Below are 22,068 nucleotides of genomic sequence, written 5' to 3' on the forward strand. Positions count from 1 at the left end.
CTCAACAGCACAGGGGAGCGGTGGGCATGCCGTGCTTTCCTATGGAAGGCCCTGTGTCGCTGCCAAGCCACTGCAATGGAACTTCCAGAGGGTGGGTTTCCCCAGGTTTTTGTCCAGTCCCCACAGCAACCATTCCCTTTGTCCCACTGGGGGGTAGGGGCTTTGCCCAGGGTTCTTTGGAACTAGTAAACTGCATACTGACATGTTAACTACTGATCTTTTTTTAAAAAAAAAACACTCCCCAAGCTGCTTCAGTGGCACAGTGGAGACAATGGGGAAAAGAGAAAATCTCGACTATCCCCAATATACATGCTACCCTGCCTACCTTTATCACCATCTTTCCTGAAACGTTGCAGCAGAGCAAGTTTGGGAGGAAAAACTTTCTCCAGTAGAACACGGCACTTGAGCCTGAAAGATTCTACAAACCCTAATGATGTTACCAGCCGTGAAAACCTGAAATCTTTGATAAGTTTGGGAAGTATTGCAGGAAGCAACCAGAATGGTGTAGAGAAGAATCTCAATCTTTATGTAGGGAGGGGAGGATAGAGAAAAATGCCTCCTATGCTGTAAACATAGTTTATTTCACTAAGGCTTTTGATAAGGTTCCACATTCTATTCTTGTTGGCAAGTTGGTAAAATGTGGCTTGGATCGTATTACTGTTAGGTGGATCTGTAACTGGTTGACAGATTGCACCCAGTGTGTTTGTTAATGGTTCTTCATCCTCTTGGAAAGATTAGTGACAAGGAATCTGTCTTGGGATGGGACCTGTTTTGTCTAGTATCTTTATAAATGATTTGGATGAAAGAATAGAGGGAGGGGTTATCAGATTTGCAGATAATACCAAATTGGGAGGGACAGCAAACACAGTAGAAGACAGGCATCATTATACAAGATGATCTTGACAGGCTGGAAAACTGAGCTAAAACAAATGAATTTTAAACTAGGATAAACATAACGTTCTGCATTTAGGTAGGAAAAATCAAATGCATCATTATAGGATGGGGGAGAATTGTCTTGGTAGTAGGTACATGTGAAAAGGATCTAGGGGTCTTAGTGGACCATACACTGAACATGAGTCAGCAGTGTGATGCAGCTGGTAACTAAAAAGGCCAATGTGATTTTGGGCTGTATCAAACAGTAGTGTCCAGATGCAAAGTGATGGTACCACTTTGCTCTGGTTAGATCTTACCTAGAGTATTGTGTTCAGTTTTGGGCACTACAATTTAAGGATATAGACAAGCTGGAACATGTCCAGAAAAGGGCAACGAAGATGGTGAGGGGTTTGGAGACCAAGTCCTACGAGGAAAGGCTGAAGGAGCTAAGTATGTTTAGCCTGGAGGGCAAATGTCTGAGAGCTGATATGATCACCATCTTCAAGTACTTGAAGGGCTGTCATATAGAGGATGGTGCAGAGTTGTCTTCTGTGGCCCCAGAACCAGTGGGCTGAAATTAAATCAGAAGTTTTCAACCAAATGTTAGGAAGGGCTTTCTGTTAGAGTGGTTCTTCAGTGCAACAGGCTTCTCTCAGTGAGGAAGGCTTTCTGGTTTCTTGGGTCTGCAGCGCCTGAAGAACCCAAACAGGCCAAGGAAATAAAGCCCTCTCCATCACACCCATCGCTTTGGTTCGATTATCCGGACTCCGATAAAGAGAAGATCCTTGCTGCTTACAAGCTGATTGGAGAAGAGCCTGTGTTCATCACCCCAAGTGAGATGTGGTCCCTCCCACAGGAAACTCGGCTGCCCTGCTCCTCTTTCTGAAGGAGGAACTTTGGGGGTGGGGGAGCCAACCTGTGGTCAAGGAGCTCCCACAAGAAATCTGCCCCCCCCCCCACAATTGTCCTTTGCAGGCACCTTCCCTCAGCAGTTGCGGTTTATCCTGGTTGGGTCCATCCTGCTCATCCTTCTGTTCTTCCTCTACCAGATCTGCACTAAAGTGTACGTGTGTCGTGGTGGCCCTTCCTTGCATGTTGTGCTGCAAGCATATTCCCCTCCCCCAGCTGCCTTTGGAGGTGATGGTTCCCTTCCACACTCCCCCCCCCCATGCACACTGATCTCCCTTCTTTTTTTAGGATTGGCAAAAAGGGGTCTGCCTAAAAAGACGTCGGAAGATCAGAGTTTTGTTCCGTGGTCAGCCTTTTGCCTCCTCCTGGTAATCGCACCTGTACAATAAAACACTAATGGAGTGCGAGAACTGCGATCAGAGGAAAAGTCAGGACACTTGGGATTGTGAGAGACAGTTATGGAGAAAGCTTGCAAGCTTTAGCAGCTGGTAGACCCTGATTCAGAATTTGGGTGTGTGTGTTGCTCACAGGGCTACTTCCAAGTTTTGAGGGGCCCTGGACCGAGAGTTCCCAAAGAGCTCCTCTCCCCTCTTCCAGATGCCCCCCCAAAGATGTCATTCTTCCCTCTAGCCCACCTCTATGTCCTTCCCCTGCCCACTTGCGACTCTCCCCCACTGCCTGCGCTCACAGCTGCTTGCAGCCTTCCCGAGTGGTGCTGGGCAGGGCGTGCAGCTGGCAGCTGGGTGGAGCTTTGGCAAATCAGTGAGTGGGGAGGAGTCAGCAGCAGTAGGCACTGCCAGAAGTCCTGGCACCAGATGCCCCAATTTTTTGGGTGGGGGGAGAGTTGCACGGAAAGCTTGGCAGGGGAAAGGGCAAGAAAGACGCATCACGTGGCCCTCGGCTGGCATTAGATAAAGGCTCCTTTAATACTTTGCAGATTTCAGGTTATAAATACAGCCCGCCCATCCCCTATTTACAGCTGGATCCCCTGCCCGGTGGAGTGGGGATTTCTAGGAAGGAAAAGTGAAAGGGGGGGGGGGGCGTGTTGTGCGCTGAACTGAGGAGAAGGTGGCAAGGGGGCAGGTGCTCCCCTACTTGGTTATTGCTCGTTGGGGGGCTGACGGTGGTTAGGAAGCACCCCTCTGGTCACCTTCCCATTTCAAGGGTGTGCAATTGGGGATGTTTCTGGCGGGTGGCACCCCGGTAATACTGCAGATTACTTGCTATTCAAGCAGCACCCAAAAAAAGCCTTGGGTTTTTATTTTTGTCTTGATTGGGCATCCTATGAAAATTCCTAAGCACCTTGAATAATACTGGGGAATACTGTTGTGTCTATGGTTAATAGCAGAGAATGTCCCCTTGGTCTATCTGCCCCCACTGTATGACTAGCATGACCCCATGCCGATGACTGGAGTTCTCTCTTCTCGCCTCCACTCAGATCATCCTGGGGCTGGCCTCGTGGGTATGATGCAAACAACTGGGAATACTTCAAATAAAACGTTTTGGGTTTTTCGTTCATTTGTTTGGCTTGGCAGAACCTCCCCACCCCCCAGAATCCCTTTGTTTTGTTTCACAGCCCCAAAGAAACTTCAACTGTACCCTGGTTCTTGGCCTTTTAAAAACCCTCCTGGCCTGAAAGTCTCCCTGCAAGAGAGATCCCATGTGTTCTCCTTTGGCTTGGGACCCTAGCCTCACCACTCACCCCCAAGGGACTTCTAAATTGCGTATAATGAGGGTTGCCTTTGGCAACAGAATTCTGTAAGAAACCAGGGGACTTCCGGCCTGCACTGCTGTGTCCTCGGAATACTTCGCTCCAGCCCCCTTTCCAAATCCCATTTGGCCTAGGAGCCCACTCCCCCAAATACTCCAGTCCCTCCCACATCCCCAATAAATAAATAAGTTAGAGGAAAACATGTTCTGTCCGTCTCTGGCTGAGGTGAGGAGGGGGCAGTGATCAGTCCAGCACCTGTGCCTCTTCTGGCCGGTGCCCGTTTCGCAAGGCCTGCTCCTTCGCGGCGCTCCGGGCGCGGGAAAAGACGCGGAAGGCTCCACGGCAGATGAGACCGAACCAGTAAACCTGGGGTGCCATGAGGATCGCTGATCCCAGGTTGTACTCGGCGGGGATGGAGAAGGGCACGCGGTAGAGGGGAATCCCAACATACTTCCCGTATACCCAGTACATGTAGGGGAAGAGCAGGATCCGGCAGCAGAAGAACGTCACCAGCATGATGACCCCGTTGACCTTATGCAGAAGAGTGTGCTGCTGCTTGTACTGTGAGGGGGGGGATGAAGAAGGCCAAGAGAGTGGATCAGGCAGCCTCTTTTATTACCACCCTCTTTCCTCCGCCAGTTTTCCTTTTAGCAAGATGGAAGGCCTGGCTCTTGCAGGCCAGGCGCTGCTTTGCTTCCCAGAAGAAACCACCTCGCCCCACCGGACCACACTCTTTCCCCAGGAAACCCACAGAATGTGGATGTGGACTTACCAGAATGAGGACCTTGCCAAGGCAGACGAAAGGGGTGCTGAGTTCAGCCATTAGCATGCAGCCCAGGAAGAAGTCGCCTTTGCCCTGGCGCCAGAGCTGCAGTGGAAGACATGGGAGAGGAGTGACCTTTCTGGGGAGTGGCTTCCAAGGACAGAGCGCCTCCCACCTCATGACCCATGCCTTCCCAGCGGCTCCCCACTCACCACAGACACTCACCACAGACACAGGGAAGCAAACCAGCACCATGAAGAGGTGATGGACCACCATGAGGAACTCCTTGTGTAAGTAGGTGCGGGTGACGGTGCGCAGCGATCGTTTCCCAACTGCCCCTGAGGCTGCCTCGTGCCCCTTGACCCGGTACTTGTGCCAGTGGCACATGAACATGGCATAGATGTCGTAGATGAAGTAGGGAACAGCAAACTGTGTGTAGGTTGCTGTCAGCCAGTGCCTGCAAGGGAAGGGAAAGGCACGTGAGTAGAACTGAGTTATGGGAGAGTTCCGGCAAGGTACTCAACCATCATATGAATGCAAAAAAGTCCAGCTGAATAAGACAGGTGGTCCACCTGGGTCAGCATCCTGCATCACCCAACAGTTGACCAAGTGCCCTGAAGGGCCAACAAAGAGAAGGCCCCATCTGGGAACAGGCTGAAGGTCATGAACAATTATTCTCTCTTCTCTTCATGCTCAGAAATCTACTGTCTCTGAATGTAGAGGCTCCCTTAGTCACCACACCATCTCTTGAATGAATCTATCCAGTCCTTTTTCTAAACTCATCTCTGTCAATGCCCATCGCTGCATACATGGGCAGTGAATGCCACAATTTAAGAATTATTTCCTCCCATGCAAAATCTGTTGTGCGCCAACATCACTGGCTGTCCATGATGGCTGTTCCTATGGGAAAGGGAGAATTTTCTGTCTGCTTACTTCAACCCTCTTGCATGCATTAAGAACCCTCAACCCTCCTGCTATTTTCTCCAACTATTTGTGAGAGAATAATGGCATTGTAAATTGATCTTAGCGCCATCTGAAAGTGTCTTTTTTCCCTGTTTCAATTCTTTGGGTTTTAAATTGTATAGAATGTCTGCCACTAACTGCCCTGAGCTCTGTGAATTCAGAGAAAAGCAGTTGATAAATCAAAATTTAAAATAAATATAAATAAATACCACTGCCCCAGTCACCTTTCTTCTAAACTGGAAAGCTCCAGGCCCTTTTGTCTTTTCTAACAGAAAAGATGCTTTCACCTGCACCTTTCCCAGCCCTGCCATATCTTTCCAAAGATACAGCGACCAGAACTGCATGCAATATTCTCAATCAGGCCATATCACAGACCAATATGGGGGGCATGACTATTCTGGCTGTTTTGTTCTTCTGTCCCTTTTCTAATAATCCACAGCGTGGAGTTTGCCTCCCGGAGAAGTGGGATCTCCCCCCATCTTGGAACAAGCTGAAGGCCACAATCAATGAATATTGATGGCCTGCTGAACGCACTCCGCTTGGAAGGTCAACAAGAACGCTGTTCCTGCCTTGCCCTGTTCCCCATCAATGCCCCTTGGGCTTGGACCACAATATACGGCTCCAGCAGCGCTGGGCTCCCCTTCCCTCCCAACCCACACCAAGCGCAGCTGCCATTAGATCATGGGCTGTGATCATCCCCTTCCCTGCCCTGTCCTGCCACCAGCTCTCTGAAAGAGGCAGCCATCATCCAGCACAACAACCAACCCAGTCAAGGCATCCTTCAATCAACAGGAAGTTTAGGTTTATTTGTGGCTGACCTGAAACCTTGTTTCAAAGCTGGGGCAGGGGGGAGCTGTTATAAAAAAATCAATAGGATAAACTCTAAAGGATTTACAGGTTTAATTCTGTTCCTTTGCTGGTGAGAAGAAGTGAAAAGTCTGGGACTCCCAGAGGCACTTCTGGCCTTGATCCATGTGTCTCCCCCCCCCCCTCCCACAAGCAACCAGGCTGAGTCAGACACAAACCGAGTGCTGTTTCTTCAAACAGGGGCTGTGACTTCCTGCCACATCCTGACCAAGTTCTCTTTGCCCTCCTCCCTCCCCTTCTTCGCTGCAGCTAGCCTGGGCATTTGTGCTGACAACAGGCCCTGCTCTGCAGGCAAGGTGATTCAGCCAAATGCCAGGGAAGCCAGCTAGATACTGCAGTGCTAAGCAGGACTCAGCAGCCTACATGGACTTTATGGGGTGCCTGGAAATGGGAGAGCAAAGGAGCCAGCAGGATTTGGGGGGCATTTCATTTGTGTGTGTAAGTGGGGGAGGTCCCAGTGGAGGGACCGTAAGTATGATGTCATTTGTTGTTCCTGCCATTGGGGGAGAGGGGGTTAATTAAGGACATACTTGAGCATCATTGAAAGATGGCCAAGGAAACCTCCCATCACTTCCCAGAAAGCCTTTCTGATTCCAAGCATCAAGAGCTCATGGACACCTTTTGCAAGAATGGACAAAACTTAACTGGGATTCATTCCGACATCGGCAAGAGAACTGAGTAGTCCTGCCTCCCAAACCCCACGCTCTAGCCAATCAGAGCTCACTCCTGGAGAACCCAAAAATCCAGCCTCCAGAATAGACTTCACACACTTTGAGCCCACTCCCTTTTCAGGAAGCTCAGGAATCCGTCATCACTGGATGCCCAATAAAGCTAATTGTGGGTGCAAAGACCTCAAATCAGCAGTGGAAACAGCTGTTGCTTTGGTCTAATCCCCTGCCCTGCTCCATCCTGTGAGGGAATTAACACACATGGCCCATCGAGAGTCTCTCGGGGGAAGGGAATAATCCCCGCTAAACTCATTAGAGTGAAAGGAAACAATCTTGATGACGAAGCCAGGATGGGCTGCCTGAATGGTGAGAGAGACAGGCAGCCTGGCTCTTGGACGCACACCCTCCACAGTCCCACCCCCTCCTCAGAGAGCTCCGGCGCTTTTAAACGTCCTGCTTGCCCTGCAGAGCTGCCCTCCTGCCAAATCAGTTTCTGCAGAGGCTTGGGCCTGGCGGCTCTCCCGGAATCCAACAGGACTGCCAAAATTCTTTCCCTGCGCTCACTTCAAAAAACTCACTGGGAAACCTTAGCTCACCTCCCCCATAGACCGCTGCGTGGGCACTTGGGACATCTGGGTAAAGGGGGCTGTCCATGGTGCTGACACAAGAAAGAGTGCTGAGTTTTTGCAGTACCATGGACAGCATCATGCCTTGGATAGGCCAATAAGCCTTCGCGGCTACAGTTACCTTGCCCTGCTCCCAACAGCGCCCCCGTAGGGAGCCCTCTTCACAGGCAGCATTCCTTTCCTCTACCCCACCCCTTGCCCTAATAGCCTCTATGCAGGACAGAAACAGCAGGATGCTTTCTCACACAGACAAGCCACTGGCCCCCCTAGCGCCTCCTGCAGGCGAAACCAGTGCACTGCCCAGCAGCTTCCTCTTCCCAATATCGAACTGCCCTACCCTCTGCTGCACATCTGCCTTTGACATGTCACTGTCATCCAGTTCTAAATTTGGTGCCCGTCCCAGTGTGGGTGTCAGGTTTCTCACTAGTGTGACCTTGCCAACACACTGCTGGGATGGATACTGAAACCCAAGGTTTGGAAAGGGCGGGTGCGGCGAGGGGGAATGGGACAGAGGCACTGCACTGCAGCGTTGCCCTGGCATGTAGGCAAAGGCTGACTTACTGGTCGTTGATAATGTGCTTGCAGGACGAGGAGACGATGTAGCCGACTGTAGAAGCCATGATGGCCTGCACAGAGGACACCAGCCTGTAGAGTGGGGAGAAAGGGGGAACAGAAACAAGTTGAATGGGCTGATTCTCCCACTCACCCATCTTCACAGAACCCACCTGTCAGCTGTTCCCAGTCTGAACTCTGCAGCTGAAATCAGCAGACCCCCCCCCCCCCCACATTGCCCCACAGAGCCTAGCTTGTGTCATGTCAGCCCTCTCCTCCAAAGCATCACTTCCATCTGTAGCCCTTTTCCCTCTGCGCACCTACAGGACATTAGAGGGGATGGGCAACAATTCTGTGGGGAGCTGGAAGGCTGGGAGGCCCACCTGCCCCTTGACCCTGCCGCGCAACATCACGTGATTGCCAGAGACTGCCAGCACAGAAGTGTCCGGAGAAACATTCTAAGGGATGAGAGGAGCCAGGCATCTCATTGGTCCTCCCAGTGAACCCCTCCCCTGAACTAATTCTCGATACTCCCAGGCATGGCCCAGCTGATTGCCCTGATCCCCAGGACATCTTTCCAAACCCTAACCCTAAAAAAGAGTCCAGTTGCACCTTATAGAAGAACAAAATTTGTGAGTCACTGCTCACTTCTTCAGATTTCATGAAAGCTCCTCCCCTGCTACAAATTTTGTTAAGTCTTTAAGGTGCAACTAGACTCTTAACTCTTTTCTGCTGTTACAGATGAACACGGCATCCCGTCTTGACCTAGTCCTAAAGTTCACACGCTTCAGTTTGTGGCCCCAAATATCCCAGGCAAAAGGAAAACCTACGGGGGTAATGGCTAGCATTGGTTGTCCTCATAGGTGAGTGGCAACTTATCATCCTGGTCCGGCCCCTGCTCAACCCTTTGCTGTAAATTAATAAGCCTCAATCTCTCCCAGAGGACTCGGGAGTTCTGGCTCACAGCCCCACTGTAATCCACCAGACCATACTTGCCCAGAGAATCGAGAGCTCCCTGGCTTCTGGCCTCTCCTGACTTGTTAGTAACCCTTAAAAGGCCAAACAAACAGTGAGGAGGAGCAGTTTGCAGCATGCTGTACCCCACTCCGATCAGACCCTGGAGATCCCGGCCCCCGGCCTCTTCTCCTTCTTGGACCCACCGAGCCTCGTTATGGCAAGCGACTTCACAGCCCTTCCTCTTTACTGCAACATACACCACTCCCCTTTCCGAGGAGTCTCAACTGCCATCCCCTTTGCCAGAGCCCCAGGAAAGGGCTGCTTTCTCCCCTTCCCCTCTGAAACAACAAAGAGGATTCCTACCCTCCCCCTACACCTGAGGCCTGCTGACCACCCGCCCGCCCGCTGCTCCTGGATCCTGGGCTGCGTCTTTTCTCTGCATCCCTGGTTACCTGGCGGAGACGATGACCGCGTCGGCCTCCTCCCATCGCAGCCACGGCAGCCACTTGAGGCCGTTCTTGGACAACAAGAAAAGGCCAGGGAAGACAATGCCCCCTGCTATCAAGGCGTGAAACATCTCGCTTCAGGCTGCAGGGTTGGGGAGGGGAGGGGGGGCAGCGCAGATGGGGAGGGTCAGCGGGGCCACCCTCGGGGAAGGCTCATGGTTCTCTGAGGGGGGTGAGGGGGGATGGAGAGGGAAGGGGGGGATGGCGGCGTGGCGGGTTGGTCCCAAGCAGAGCTGCTGTGACAGACAGAGAGAGAGACAGAGCCGAGGGAGGGAGGGAGGGAGGGGGAGCGGGGGAGCAGCTGTCAGCACAGTGCGGGAGGAACTTAAAGAGACAGCGGCCTGGGGTGTGCAGGCAGCGGCAGGACTGGCAAAGTGGGCTGGATCAGCTGGGAGAGTAGTAAAAGCTGAGGACACGGCACAGCGAGGGGGCTGTGGGTCAGGGCTGAAATGCATTGTGGGGGAGGAAGAGAAAGGGAGGGGGGAGGGCCTGGTTGCAGGTCGAGGCTCAGCACGGTGGATAGATAGTGAATCAAATCGGAGCGGGTGGGTAGGAGGGAGGTCAGGGCTTGGGACTGCAATGAAATCAAGCCATTCTGACACTTAAAAATCCTCCCTCCCGGAGTTTCCCTGACCTGAAAGCTTTGCCTGTTTTAAATGGGAAGCAGCAGCTAATCAGACTGGGGAGGTCTCACCTGCTCTACAGCCATCTAACCGGGGAACAGAATTTAACTCTCAATGCTGGGGCATAATTCCTCCCCCCAACAATCTGTAAACCCCATCTTGCTGGGCAGGATGATTTGCCTAATCCCATAATCTGAGCCTAGTTTGTGAAGATCAGGTCAGTGTTATGCTGGAGAAGAGGTTTAATGATGGTGGGGTGGAGAAGCACAGTTAACCCTTTCCTTCCTGTGTATTAGGGCTAATCCTCCAATAAAACTCCACCTGCTGAGCAGGTGACCCTGATGTGACCTTTGATAGCTGGGGTGGGACAGAGGGTAGAAACTAAAGCAACAGTGACACCTTTTGGTTAAATATAAAAACTGCAACACGGTGGCTGCACAAAGTTTACCCTGCTTTTAAACCCAAGGGGCAGCCGTGTTGGTCTGAAGCAGCTGAACAAAGCAGGATTCAAGTTGCATCTTTAAGACCAACAAAGTTTTATTCAGAATGTAAGCTTTCATGTGCTCTCTCAGCCCCACCCACCTCACAGGGTGTCTGTTGTGGGGGAAGGAGATAAAGGAGATTGTAAGCCGTTCTGAGTCTCTGATTCAGAGAGAAGAGCGGGGTATAAATCTGTATTCTTCCTCTTCTTCTAAAAGGACACGGGGATCAGGTACACAGTATACCCCTCGTCCGAAGAAGAGTGCTTTTAGCACATGAAAGCTTACATTCTGAATAAAACTTTGTTGGTCTTAAAGGTGATACTTGACTCCTGCTTTGTTCAACTACTTTTAAACCCTCTGAGTGACTCTGCCCTCTCAGAAAACCCAGACGTCTGGGAGGCTTCTCACCTGGCAGATACGTAGACTGCATTGACTTCTTCGATTTTTCCAAAGTTAGTCAGAGAAAAACGCAGCATCCAGAAAAGCCAAGAATAGGTGAGTAAACCCAGGATGAATAAACTGTGTACCTAACAAAAGGGAAAGAATGGTACAAATTAAGAGATTCGCATTGCTCTATTGTCCCTCTAATCAGCCCTACTTCCTAGTTATGTATCTAGTCTTTTATTATAGTCAAATTCAGGGGTCATTTTGTAGATAAAGAGGTGCCAGAGCTCATTAGCACAATTCATTTGCATAACTTATTTGCATATGCCACACACACCCTGACATCATAAGGTATACTACATGATCTCAGCTCTGCATCTACCTGAAAATGCTTCTTGAATTACAATTGTCATAATAAAACCTTACTCCCATCATACTTTTAAAAATTACTTTTCCCTATGTGGCCACAGTGGCATGACGAAGATTTCCATTTGTCTGCTTGATATGTTTTGGTTATTTCCCCATTTTTTGTGGTGGAAATATTAGAAAGTTTGTCAAATCCTAGAATTCAGCAAAATTCTCACAGGGGGTTTGAACAATGGAGCCCAGAAGCAGGTATGGGGCGGGGAGGGTAAGAAAGAAATAGAACAATAAAATTTAGAGGTTCTGGAGCTCTGCTCCTGTGAGCTCCTGCTCAAAATGAGGCCTGGTCAAATTTATGGAAGAGAGACCTGAGGTTGTTACCCTTGATAGTAAATGGAATTTCCATGAATTGAAGAAACCATCTTTTGAGAACCTGATGCTGGGGACAAACTATAATAACCATGCTGTATTTTAAATCTTCCAAAAACTTCTTGACTAGAAACAGGATGCTGAACTAGACAGCTCTTTGACATGACATGATTTTTTAAAAAGAAAAACTCAATCAATTGTAAACAAAGTTTATTTTTCGGTAAATTGATTTTTAAAAGTCTTTTAAGAGCCAGTTTGGTGTAGTGGTTAAGTGCACATACTCTTATCTGGGAGAACCAGGTCTGATTCCTCACTCCTCCATGTGCAACTGCTGGAGTGACTCTGGGTCAGTCATAACTCTCTCAGAGCTATTCTCTCAAGAGCATTTTCTATCAGAGCTCTCTCAGCCCCACCAGGGTGTCTGTTGTGGGGAGGGGAAGGAAAAGGAGATTGTAAACTGCTCTGAGACTCCTTCCAGTAGTGAAGGGTGGGGTATAAATCCAATCTCTTATCTTCTTCTTTAAACTCACAGTTCCAGGAGTTTTGGATGCTATCACTATGGTTCTTGAGGTATTCTTTCCTGAGCTGTATTGCTAACCCCACATCTACTATTGGGCAAAAACTGAAACCTGATTTGCTTCAAAAAGAGTAATGTGAATACTTTTCAATGGTACCAGAATCAACAATGAATGAATTTGCTTATAGTAGCTCTCAGTCAATCAACCTACCTGTTCCACAGTCATCGTAATGTATAGCATAGGGGGTCAATTACACCAGGGCTGTCCTGTGCATCTGCCTCTATGGAGGGTTTGGTAAGCTGGGGAGAGATCTTTCCCTAAGGAAATTAAGATGTAATTGAGACCTCTGCAGATATTCTGCTTTAACAACAGCAAAGTGACCAAATCCAAATGATACAATCAATTAGTTCCTCAGAAAGGTAATAACTGAGGCACACACAAAACAACTCAGATATCATAATAAATATATGCAGGCATCTTTCTCGATACATTCTTTTAACATTTCAGTTCAATAGCACATCAAAATCAAATGCCTAAATAATTAGTATTAGATATGCTAATACACTAATATATAAGCATTTCTTAAGATTAATTCATCAACTGAGAACACTACATGTAATTTTTTGTTCTAACAGCTTTATGTTCAAACAAAGAGTACATTTGTGAAACCAAAGAATTTGGGCATGTACATCTGTGCTGCATTGTGGACATTTGTAGGTCTCTGCAGACTTGTCTTGCAAGAAAGTGCATCCATGGTAATTAGTACTTTCAGTAACACATAAAAGCATTACTCAAGATGCAAAAAAAAGCTGTTGAAGTGTTTGCTTCTAAATGGCAAATGAAGAATTACTTTGTAAAGATGTATATTTACTTACTAAATTATGACCATTTTGGGACAATCACTGCGGAGAACAAAGTTAATTGTACCCAATTAGCTGTCAGGATGGACCTGGCTGTGAACTAAACTGCAGCTGGTTAATATATTGAAATCTTGGCAGCTAAAAAAAATAACTTTATTCATTTAAAAGATATTCTCCCTTTTTGGCTTGTGCATTCAGTAGCTTAATACAACATGCACATAAATTTTATATGCAGTCATATCATATAAACTACATTAGTTTAAAACACGTGGCTAGACAAAGGCCACATCCAGTCACAAAAATTGTTTTAGGGAGAAATACCCCAAGCCTGACAACAAAGGAATCAGTTTTCCCCAAAAACAATCCCTTCTAAATAAAAACGAAGAGGAACATTGTCGATGAATTGGGAGGAGGGAAGAGGCATTTTGCGTAAATTAAACATTAGTTTAGTTTTGAAGAATCTGGATGAAGTAAAGCGAACTTTTTTTTTTAAAAAAATTGATATTAGCTCGAATGGCACATTATCTAAAATGGTGCTTTAATAACATTTCTCTCTGTGGTCAATTTGAATAAATCTGCATGCAGAAACTTTTGCCCTCTCCCCTCCCATGGAATTAATTAAAGGGGTGTTTCTTAATATAGTTAAACTATTACAGAATATATCTGCACGCTATGTGAATTAACTGCCTGTAATTCTCTCGCTTCTCGACCGTTGCGGAGAGAAAACGAGAGATTCCTGGTTTCCATGACAACGGCACCCCATAACCGTGCGTGCAAAGGAGCACTGCGCGCATGTGCAGCGCTGCAGCCCGGCTTCGATCTCCGTCCCCTCTCGTAGGCGCACGCAGTTGCGCGAACCGCGAGTGAGTAAACGAACGAGGCGCATGCGCACTAAACAGAAGACACGGGCCTCCCGAAACTCCCGTGAACTTTGCCGCACGACGGGTTTCCCCTTCCCCAAACTCTGATTGGTTGCGGCAATGAGCCAATGGCGTTTGCTTTGAAATAATCTCGTTGCTAGGTAGATTGTTTTGCTCGAGCCCTGGTTTGTGTAACGGGATGTGGGAGGTTAAAGCCTGACAGATAATATTTAGGCTCACGATGATAAAGGGCAGAGAGCTCGAGATAGAGCAATAGAGAAATTAACGGCCGGCAGTTATCTCTACAGAAGGGGAGGGGCACGGTTTAAGAGCCCGCAGTCTCGATTGGGCTCTGTCCCCTCTTTCTATGGATAAGAGAGCCTCCTTAGTGAGGTCTCTTCGGGTGCAGGCGCCGCATTTCCGGTGGAAAGCGAGTACTGAGGCGGGGGAGGGACGACAGCGCTGCACTCCGGCCAACGCTGCTCGGGCTCTTGTGAGGTGACGTAAAGCACTTCCGCTGGTCCTCCGCACCTTTCCGGTCGGCTAGGAATGTGACTTCCGCGGAATGATACCAGCGTATAAGTGAATTTTGGGCGCTAAACTGCCCCGTAGTGCCATTTCCGGCTATTGCCGAGGTCTCCAAGGCAACGGTGGGACGCATAGGCCTGAGACGCTCGGACCGTGTGGCTATGAATCGGAGGGATATATATTCCGGAGGGTGGAGTTCCCGCCCCTGATGGCCGTTAATACAGTTGCGTGGCCGATGAGTAGTATTCACGGGGCTTCTGGCTCCTTCGGTATTGGCAGGAAGCTACTCCAGGGATGCTCTTTGTGCAGCTGTGGGAAAAGGGGATTGAGGGACGTCTCCCCCAAATTAAGCTTCGTTTCATAAAGAAAACATGAGTTATCCTAGTGAGTCCTACATCAAGACGTACTTATAGCTGAAAACAACCGCTGCTGTTTTTATGGACCAGGTGTGCAGATTCGTACAGTATGGCTTAGATGGCTTTTTGAAGGCTGTATTGGGAAAGAGTTAATATATTTGGAAGTTTGATAAAGAAGGGGAGCTTAGCCTTGATGCGGGGTAAATCCTGGTGTCTTGCTGTAGTAGTAGGTTGTCATTTACTTGGGTGCATAACAGTGGGTGAAAGTAGAAGCATGGTTGCTATGCCATGTGAAAAAATGATTTCTCTCTTCTTCCAGGGTCATCAATGGAGCCTCCAAGGACTGAATCTTAGTCCCGCCCATGTTGAGGTCTTCTTTCCAATGTTAGAATGGCAGTAAGCAGATACACCACATTTCTTTTGTAGTGACACAGTACTTTTACATCACTAGTCAAATTCCCCTGTGACTCTTCTCCAACTGGGACTAATGAGGAATGAAATATTTTTAGAAATAACTGTAGGAAGACTTGGAAGCTAGATGTCCCAAACCAAATATTGTCACTCAGCAATGCAGATTGCTGTGGGAACATCTCATTGATGTCAAGCCATGATGTCAAGTCAGAGAATCTCATGTCTGGTGATTCCCTGATAATTTCCCTCGTTTGGCAAAAGCAGCAACCCTATGCTGGTCTACTCAGAAGTAAATCCTGTGTTATACAGTGGGATTTAATCACAGGAAAGTGTCCTTAGGATGTTAGCCAAAGTCAAATTGGGCTTGGGGGCTCAGCCACATAACTCCTTTCATTCCATTTTCCTCCTCTTTACCACTCCAAGCTGCCAACTTCCCCTCTCTGGCTTTCCCCACCCTACAGACTCCATCGCCGAACCCTCCGCCAGATCTCCCTTATGCCGCCACCTTGTTCATGCCCCTCCCTGGCATCGTCTTCTTGGCCGTTGGTTCCTATCTTCTGCTTTTGATCCTGGTCCTGGTCCTCCGACAGTGCCTGCTGGTAATTGGGGGGTGGGACAGAGACAGTACATTGTGGGAGCAGCAGTCCTCTGGTAGGGCAAGGAAACAATGGATGGATTTGTATTGCTAATTATGTGCCATAGGACTTGCCTTTCTCTATTTGATAGTTCCCAAAATACATAGCAGGAAACATATTCAAAGCCTTCATTTCATCACTGTGGACTTGGGTTTTCTTCAAGCTACATTTTGTAAATGTGCATTGGTACTGATCTGGAAGTGCTGGATTACCTCGTCAATCAATGACAACAGGGACAGAATTAAATCTTCACTGATTCTTTGTTTTAATTATACATTATTCTTACCTCAACTTGCTTTATTTATTTATTCCTGTAAATTTATCGTCCGCCCTTTTCCATAGAGGGCTCAAGGCTGATTCCAACATGGTAAAACAATTAAAACTAACAATAAACAATAAAACAGATAAATAATAAAACAGTCAAACAGTTAAAACAGATCAAAAATTAAAACAGTTAAACCTAAGCAGCATGGCTGGTGTGGACACATCAGTTGAGGCATATTTGTCACAGATTAGGTGTCCAAAAGATATCAACTGTATCAGCCCGATTTTGAGCAATCAGTGCAGGGAGGCCAATTAGATGGTGTAATAGGATAAGGACGTTTGCCTGCCTCAGCCATAGGCCTGGTGAAACAGCTCCGTCTTACAGGCCCTCCGGAATGGCAACAAATCCAGTAGGTCCTGAATCTCCATAGGGAGTTGATTCCACCAGGTTGGGGCCAGGGCCAAAAAAGCCCAGGCCCTGATCGAGGCAAGCCTTTGGACCAGGGATGGTCAAGAGAAGTTGACTGACTGAACATATGATCTCTGGGGCTCATATGGGGAGAGATGGTCCCGCAGATATGCCAGTCCCAGGCTGCGCAAGGCTTTAAATGCCAGTAGTAAAACCTTGAAGTGGATCTGGTACTCGATTGGTAGCCAGTGCAAACTGCGTGGCATTGGCCAACTGCTTGCCTGTATAGGCAATTCAGTCAGCAATCGTGCTGCCGCATTCTGCACCAGCTGGAGTTTCTGGATCAACCTCAAGGGCAAGCCTGCATACAGCGAGTTACAGTAGTCCAACCTGGAAGTGACTGTTGCATGGATCACTGTAGCTAAGTCCCGAGGGACCAGATAGGGTGCTAGTTGCTTGACCTTCCGAAGATGGTAAAAGGCAGATCGTGCAACAGCTGTGACCTGGGCCTCCATAGAGAGGGTAGCATCCAGTATCACGCCCAAGCTCCTCACCTTCTGAGCTGGCACAAGAGATGAGCCATCCAGGGTGGGGAGCTGGATGCCCTTTTGGTCCTAAATCCACAAAACAGCATAATAAAATGTGACACTAAGAGAAGCATGATTAAATAGACAACGTTTACTACAGAAATTGACAAAAACAAGATGCCAGTTTTGCAAGCACTGGGCCAACTCTGTGTTCTGTGTCTTCTCTCTTCTCAGTCCCGTGGCCTTTGTGCCAACTGCTGTTCGTGCCAAAAGGGGTCTTTGCCAAGTGTGTGCGAATGTTGTTTGGCCTGTGCAGAATCTTGTGACTGTGCCCTCCCTTCCCCAACTCACTGTCTGGATGACTGCTGCCGCTGCACTAACGTGAGTTCTTCTATCTCCCTTCTCCCCAGTAACTGCCTAGTTGTTCAGAAATATCCTTGAGGCAGTAGACAATATTGAAATCTCATGTTGAAAGGAGCTCCCAGGAACATGAAACCACGAGAAGTGGCATTGACTCAACTTCGAACATCTTACATGTTTTAGAAGAGTTTTTCATTATTTTTTTGTTTAAAACCAAAACAACATCTTTGCTTTCTGTTGCTGAGATTGCTTACTGGTAGCTTTTGGGCTGGATAGGGTTGGGAAGCATTTTAATGCAAAGTGGCCAGTAGAGAGCCTAGCCATCTAAGAAGGGATTTAGAGCACTTTTGAGTCTTGGGGACTGTTGTCTGGAGAACTGAGTGGCCCCTAATAGTACAGATGACAGGTGTAAGGAGTTGCACATTGTATGGCGGTTCACTGTGAGGGGATGCTTGCTAGTAACTGAGCTAGAAGCTACATTGAAGTTTTGAGATGGAGAGCAACTGGCCAAAGGTGACCAGGAAGAAAGGTGGTTTTTAAAATGGGGAGCTGTCAGCTCTTCTAAAAGCCCAGCCGGGAGTGGTTTTTCTCTTGTGGGTCTCTCATGTTGACTGAACAATAAATAAAACTGTAAGTTCTAAAACAGACGGCACAAGGTCCTGTTTAAGAAAGCATGCCAGTTGAATTACTTCAAGGAAACAGATTTTCTGAAACAGCAGAGGTTTTATTTACTAAAACCCTAAAATCATATATCGATCAAAACAACACTGGTTGTAACTTGGAAGAGAGAAACAGGGCAGTTGAGTGTGAATAGGAAAGAGGAAGCTCAGAGAGAGGCCCCCTTTTAAACCCATTTACTTCAATGGATATTTAGGATCGCAGTTTCTCTTTAGTGCTTGCCTTGAGCCTCTCTGGTGTTTCTCACCACCTTGGACATTTGGAGGCAGGATTGAAATGTTTTAAATAAATTATTTTGCCCCGGTACTCATATTTCTCCCATTGCTGCTACTGATCTTTGAATACATCCCACCCCACTGTGACTATTCAGTATTTGCTGCCAAATCCCTCTATTTTATGGAAGGAACATCTTGATGCAGGTGGTCTTGCAGGCTAACAGAGTATGGTTTTTCTTCTCTTCCTTGTAGGGTTGGGATGTGGGGACTTGCTCCACCCTCCCCAGCTGGTGTCCACTCTGTGACTGTGCCTGTGCCTACCAGCCCCCGGACTGTCAGAGCATCAATTGCATTTGCTTTGAGATCAAACTGCGATAAGGGGCTCTCAGTCTGAGAGTTACAGGAATTGTGTCCATGATTTAGGAACATGGGAGGTGCCTTTACTCTAGTGGTGGATCACACATGAGGAAGTCGCCTGCCTGGCAAAAATCAGCCTTCTTGATGCAAAGATTTTTGAAAGTTCTTTTGTCTTTTTCCTTCTGATACTTTTTGGGTTTTGTAATATGTGTTTGTAATTATTGGTTTTATAAAAGCGATTGTGTGTTTTTTAAAATAAAATGAATGATATATTCCTCTGTCTATCTTTAATGAGAATGGAAGGCGAGGCTATTTGATAGAATTGGGTGTTTGGAAAAGCCAAGCTATTTAAAATGAGTTTTCTCTCCTTTCCGAACTCACATCTGTATTTCAGGCTGGAAGGAACATAATGAGGATAGAGTCATTGCCAGCTGGCCTGAATGAGAACCAGCAGCCTGAAGGGGTGACATGGGGGGAATCAGCTCTCTTCCGGTATGTGAAACCAGGTGGTTAGGGAAAGGGAAGGAGACCTAGCAGGAATGGGGATGGGGTATGGATAACTTTGGGGGAGCAAAAAGATTTAACAGACATATAGAACACAAATGCAAAGACAGGAAAAACGCTACGTGATTAGAGACACCACTGTACAAACCGAGTGACATGATCACAGCTATGGATGACCCTACCCAGGGCTGATCTAATTGAGTCTACACATGTGGGCTTAGAACACGCTCTTCAGCGACAAAGCCCAAGAAAAGCATTCTAACCGGCACTGGGATTCTCAGGCTTGGTTTTCAAGGGCAGCAATGGCAATGGACAAAGATAGGGGGATAGACTGTGCCGGTGCCGCAATGGAACTCGTGTAAGAGGTCACTTGTTTCAGAGAATCGTAGAGTTGGAAAGAACCTCCAGGGTCATCTAGTCTAACCCCCTGCACAATGCAGGAAATTCACAAATAGCGCACACATACACCCCGGTGACCTCTGCTCTGTGCCCAGAAGATGGCAAAAATCTCCAGGATCCCTTGCCAAACTGACCTGGAGAAAAATTGCTGACTGACCCCAAAGTGTCAATCAGCATTTCCCTGTGTGTGTAAGAAAGGGCTGAAAGAACTAAGCATTGATGCAACCCTTCCCTCCTTTATTCAAGGTACATATGAAGCTGCCTTATACTGATCAGACCCTTGGTCCATCAAAGTCAGTATTGTCTTCTCAGACTGGCAGCGGCTCTCCAGGGTCTCAAGCTGAGGTTTTTCACACCTATTTGCCTGGACCCTTTTTTGGAGATGCCAGGGATTGAACCTGGGACTTTCTGCTTCCCAAGCAGATGCTCTACCACTGAGCCACCGTACCTCCTTCTCATGATCTGCCTAATTCAAAGAATAAGCATTGCTGTCATTACATAGCCTCTGCTTAAAAACTCCCAAGGAAGGAGAGCCCACCACCTCATGAGGAAGCCTGTTCCACTGAGGAACCGTTCTATCAGGAAGTTCTTCCTAATGCTTAGCTGGAAACTCTTGATTTAATTTCAGCCTGTTGGTTCTGGTCTAACCTAGGGTAACAGCACACAATTTTGCACCATCCTCTATCTGACAGCCCTTCAAGTACTTGAAGATGGTGATCATATCACCTCTCGGCCTCCTCCTTTCCAAGCTGAACATGCCTAGCTCCTTCAGCCTTTCCTCATAGGACCTGGTCTCCAGACCCCTCACCATCTTTGTTGCCCTCCATTGTTCCAGCTTGTCTATATCCTTAAATTGTGGTGCCCAATACTGAACACAATACTCTAACCAGAACAGAGTAAAGCGATACCATCACTTCACATGATCTGGACACTATGCTTCTGTTGATACAGCCCAAAATTCCATTTGCCTTTTTAGTCACCACATCACAGTGCTGACTCATGTTCAGTGTACAGTTCACTAAGAACCTAGATCCTTTTCACACCTACTACTGCCAAGACAAGTCTCCCTCATCTTATAATGATGCATTTAATTTTTCCTACCTAAATGCAGAACTTTACTTTTATCCCAGATAAATTTATTTTATGTTTTAGCCCAGTTTTCCAGCTTGTCGAGTTCATCCTGTATACTGACTCCATCTTCTATTGTATTTGCAACCCCTCCCAATTTAATATTCCTTCTGCATCACAGCTTGCTTTGCCAGGCTTGCTCAATTACACAGGAGCTATGGAGCAAAGCCTCTATTTTCTCCATTGGCTGAGTCTGGGGAGGAAGTGGGGGGAGGAGAGCTTGCTTTGCCAGGCTCTCTCAATCACACAGCAGAGCTACTGAGTCAAGCCTCTATTCCTTGTGTTGGCTGAGGCTCCTCAGAGCAAGAGTTGTCAGTTATCAGATAAATAAACAAAATACTGCAAAAGACCACCCTGGCCCCGACTTGGTGGAATCAGTTCCCTACAGAGATTCAAGCCCTTCTGGATTTGTCACCATTCTGGAGGGCCTGTAAAACGAAGCTGTTTCACCAGGCCTATGGTTGAGGCAAGCGGGCGTCCTCATCTTATTATACCACTAGCCTCCCAGCAATGATTGCCACCCTGACTGGGGCCGATACTGCTGACATCTTTGGGGAATCTAAGTTGCCTACGATAATTATGCCTTATGTGCTCACACCATCCAGGCCGTCCTAAATTAATTCTGATTTATTGTTTTAATTGTTTAATTGTACTGATGTTATATTGTTGGTTTTAATGGTTTTATTATGTTGGAATCCGCCCTGAGCCCATCATGGGAAAGGGCGGACTACAAATTTACGGAAATAAATAAATAAGAGTGCTACTGTTTTAAGCATGTTTTATTTTAAATTTTTTAAAAAATCTTTGTGTTTGTCTGTGTCCTTTATAAAGTTTATATCTCCATTACCTGGTATTACATTTTATTACACACATGACCCGGCCCAACAAGGTCTTAATTATGTCTGATCTGGCCCTCCTAACAAATGAGTTTGACATCCCTGCTCTCAAGCAGCCATTCTCTCCAGGGGAATTGATCTCTGTCATCTGGAGATCAATTGCATCTCCAGGATCTCCAGCCTGGGCCCACCTGGAGGATGGCAACCCTACTAGCAGTGTGTGCAGCAGGGAACATTAGGTGGTGGAGCGCTAGCAAGTGTGCAAGGAAGAGCAAAACTAATATTCAGAATAAAAAGATCATTTTCTCCATATCTGTCTCTGAAAGCATCACTTAAAAGGAAGTAATTATATATATAAAACCTTTTGAGAGGGATAAAACTAGCACAATGTTTTTCAAACTGATCTTTAGCTATGCCTGCAGGTAATAGGGGGAAGGGAATTTGGCAAGGAAAGGTTGTAATCTTGAGGGTGAATGAGTGAAGAAACATTTCTAGATTTCACTGAGTAAATTGACATATGCAAATAAGAAATGGTTGTTTTTTTAATCCTAAGGGGGAGGCACTAGTAATTAACGCAGTGCTGTAAGGTGGGACTCTTGAGTTTTCC

General features: G+C 47.4%; 2 protein-coding genes across 9 annotated transcripts; one reads left to right on the forward strand and one right to left on the reverse strand.

The window, feature by feature from the left end:
* Positions 1-2,684: 2,684 nt before the first annotated feature.
* TLCD3B (TLC domain containing 3B) lies at positions 2,685-13,859 on the reverse strand. 3 transcript variants are annotated; one of them, XM_060255535.1, is made up of 7 exons: positions 13,010-13,859; positions 12,345-12,451; positions 10,909-11,027; positions 7,942-8,025; positions 4,482-4,713; positions 4,266-4,361; positions 2,685-4,054 (listed from the first exon to the last, which is right to left on the reverse strand). In XM_060255535.1, exons 2-7 carry the CDS (start codon positions 12,372-12,374, stop codon positions 3,737-3,739), a joined length of 879 nt encoding a protein of 292 aa, XP_060111518.1. In that variant the 5' UTR covers positions 12,375-12,451; positions 13,010-13,859; the 3' UTR covers positions 2,685-3,736. The 3 variants fall into 3 exon arrangements, with proteins under 3 accessions (XP_060111518.1, XP_060111519.1, XP_060111520.1); XM_060255536.1 differs by having other exon boundaries at positions 13,649-13,826; XM_060255537.1 differs by lacking the exons at positions 10,909-11,027; positions 12,345-12,451; positions 13,010-13,859 and adding an exon at positions 9,342-9,877.
* Positions 10,878-18,869, forward strand: LOC132583845 (uncharacterized). Of its 6 annotated transcripts, none has more exons than XM_060255544.1 (5): positions 10,878-10,995; positions 15,058-15,134; positions 15,611-15,748; positions 17,219-17,365; positions 18,490-18,869. In XM_060255544.1, exons 2-5 carry the CDS (start codon positions 15,129-15,131, stop codon positions 18,613-18,615), a joined length of 417 nt encoding a protein of 138 aa, XP_060111527.1. In that variant the 5' UTR covers positions 10,878-10,995; positions 15,058-15,128; the 3' UTR covers positions 18,616-18,869. The 6 variants fall into 6 exon arrangements, with proteins under 6 accessions (XP_060111527.1, XP_060111522.1, XP_060111526.1 ...); XM_060255539.1 differs by lacking the exon at positions 10,878-10,995 and adding an exon at positions 13,695-13,857; XM_060255543.1 differs by lacking the exon at positions 10,878-10,995 and adding an exon at positions 13,783-14,015.
* The last annotated feature ends 3,199 nt before the right edge of the window (positions 18,870-22,068 follow it).

This window comes from Heteronotia binoei, chromosome 15 (assembly GCF_032191835.1).
Source record: "Heteronotia binoei isolate CCM8104 ecotype False Entrance Well chromosome 15, APGP_CSIRO_Hbin_v1, whole genome shotgun sequence".
NCBI lineage: Eukaryota > Metazoa > Chordata > Lepidosauria > Squamata > Gekkonidae > Heteronotia > Heteronotia binoei.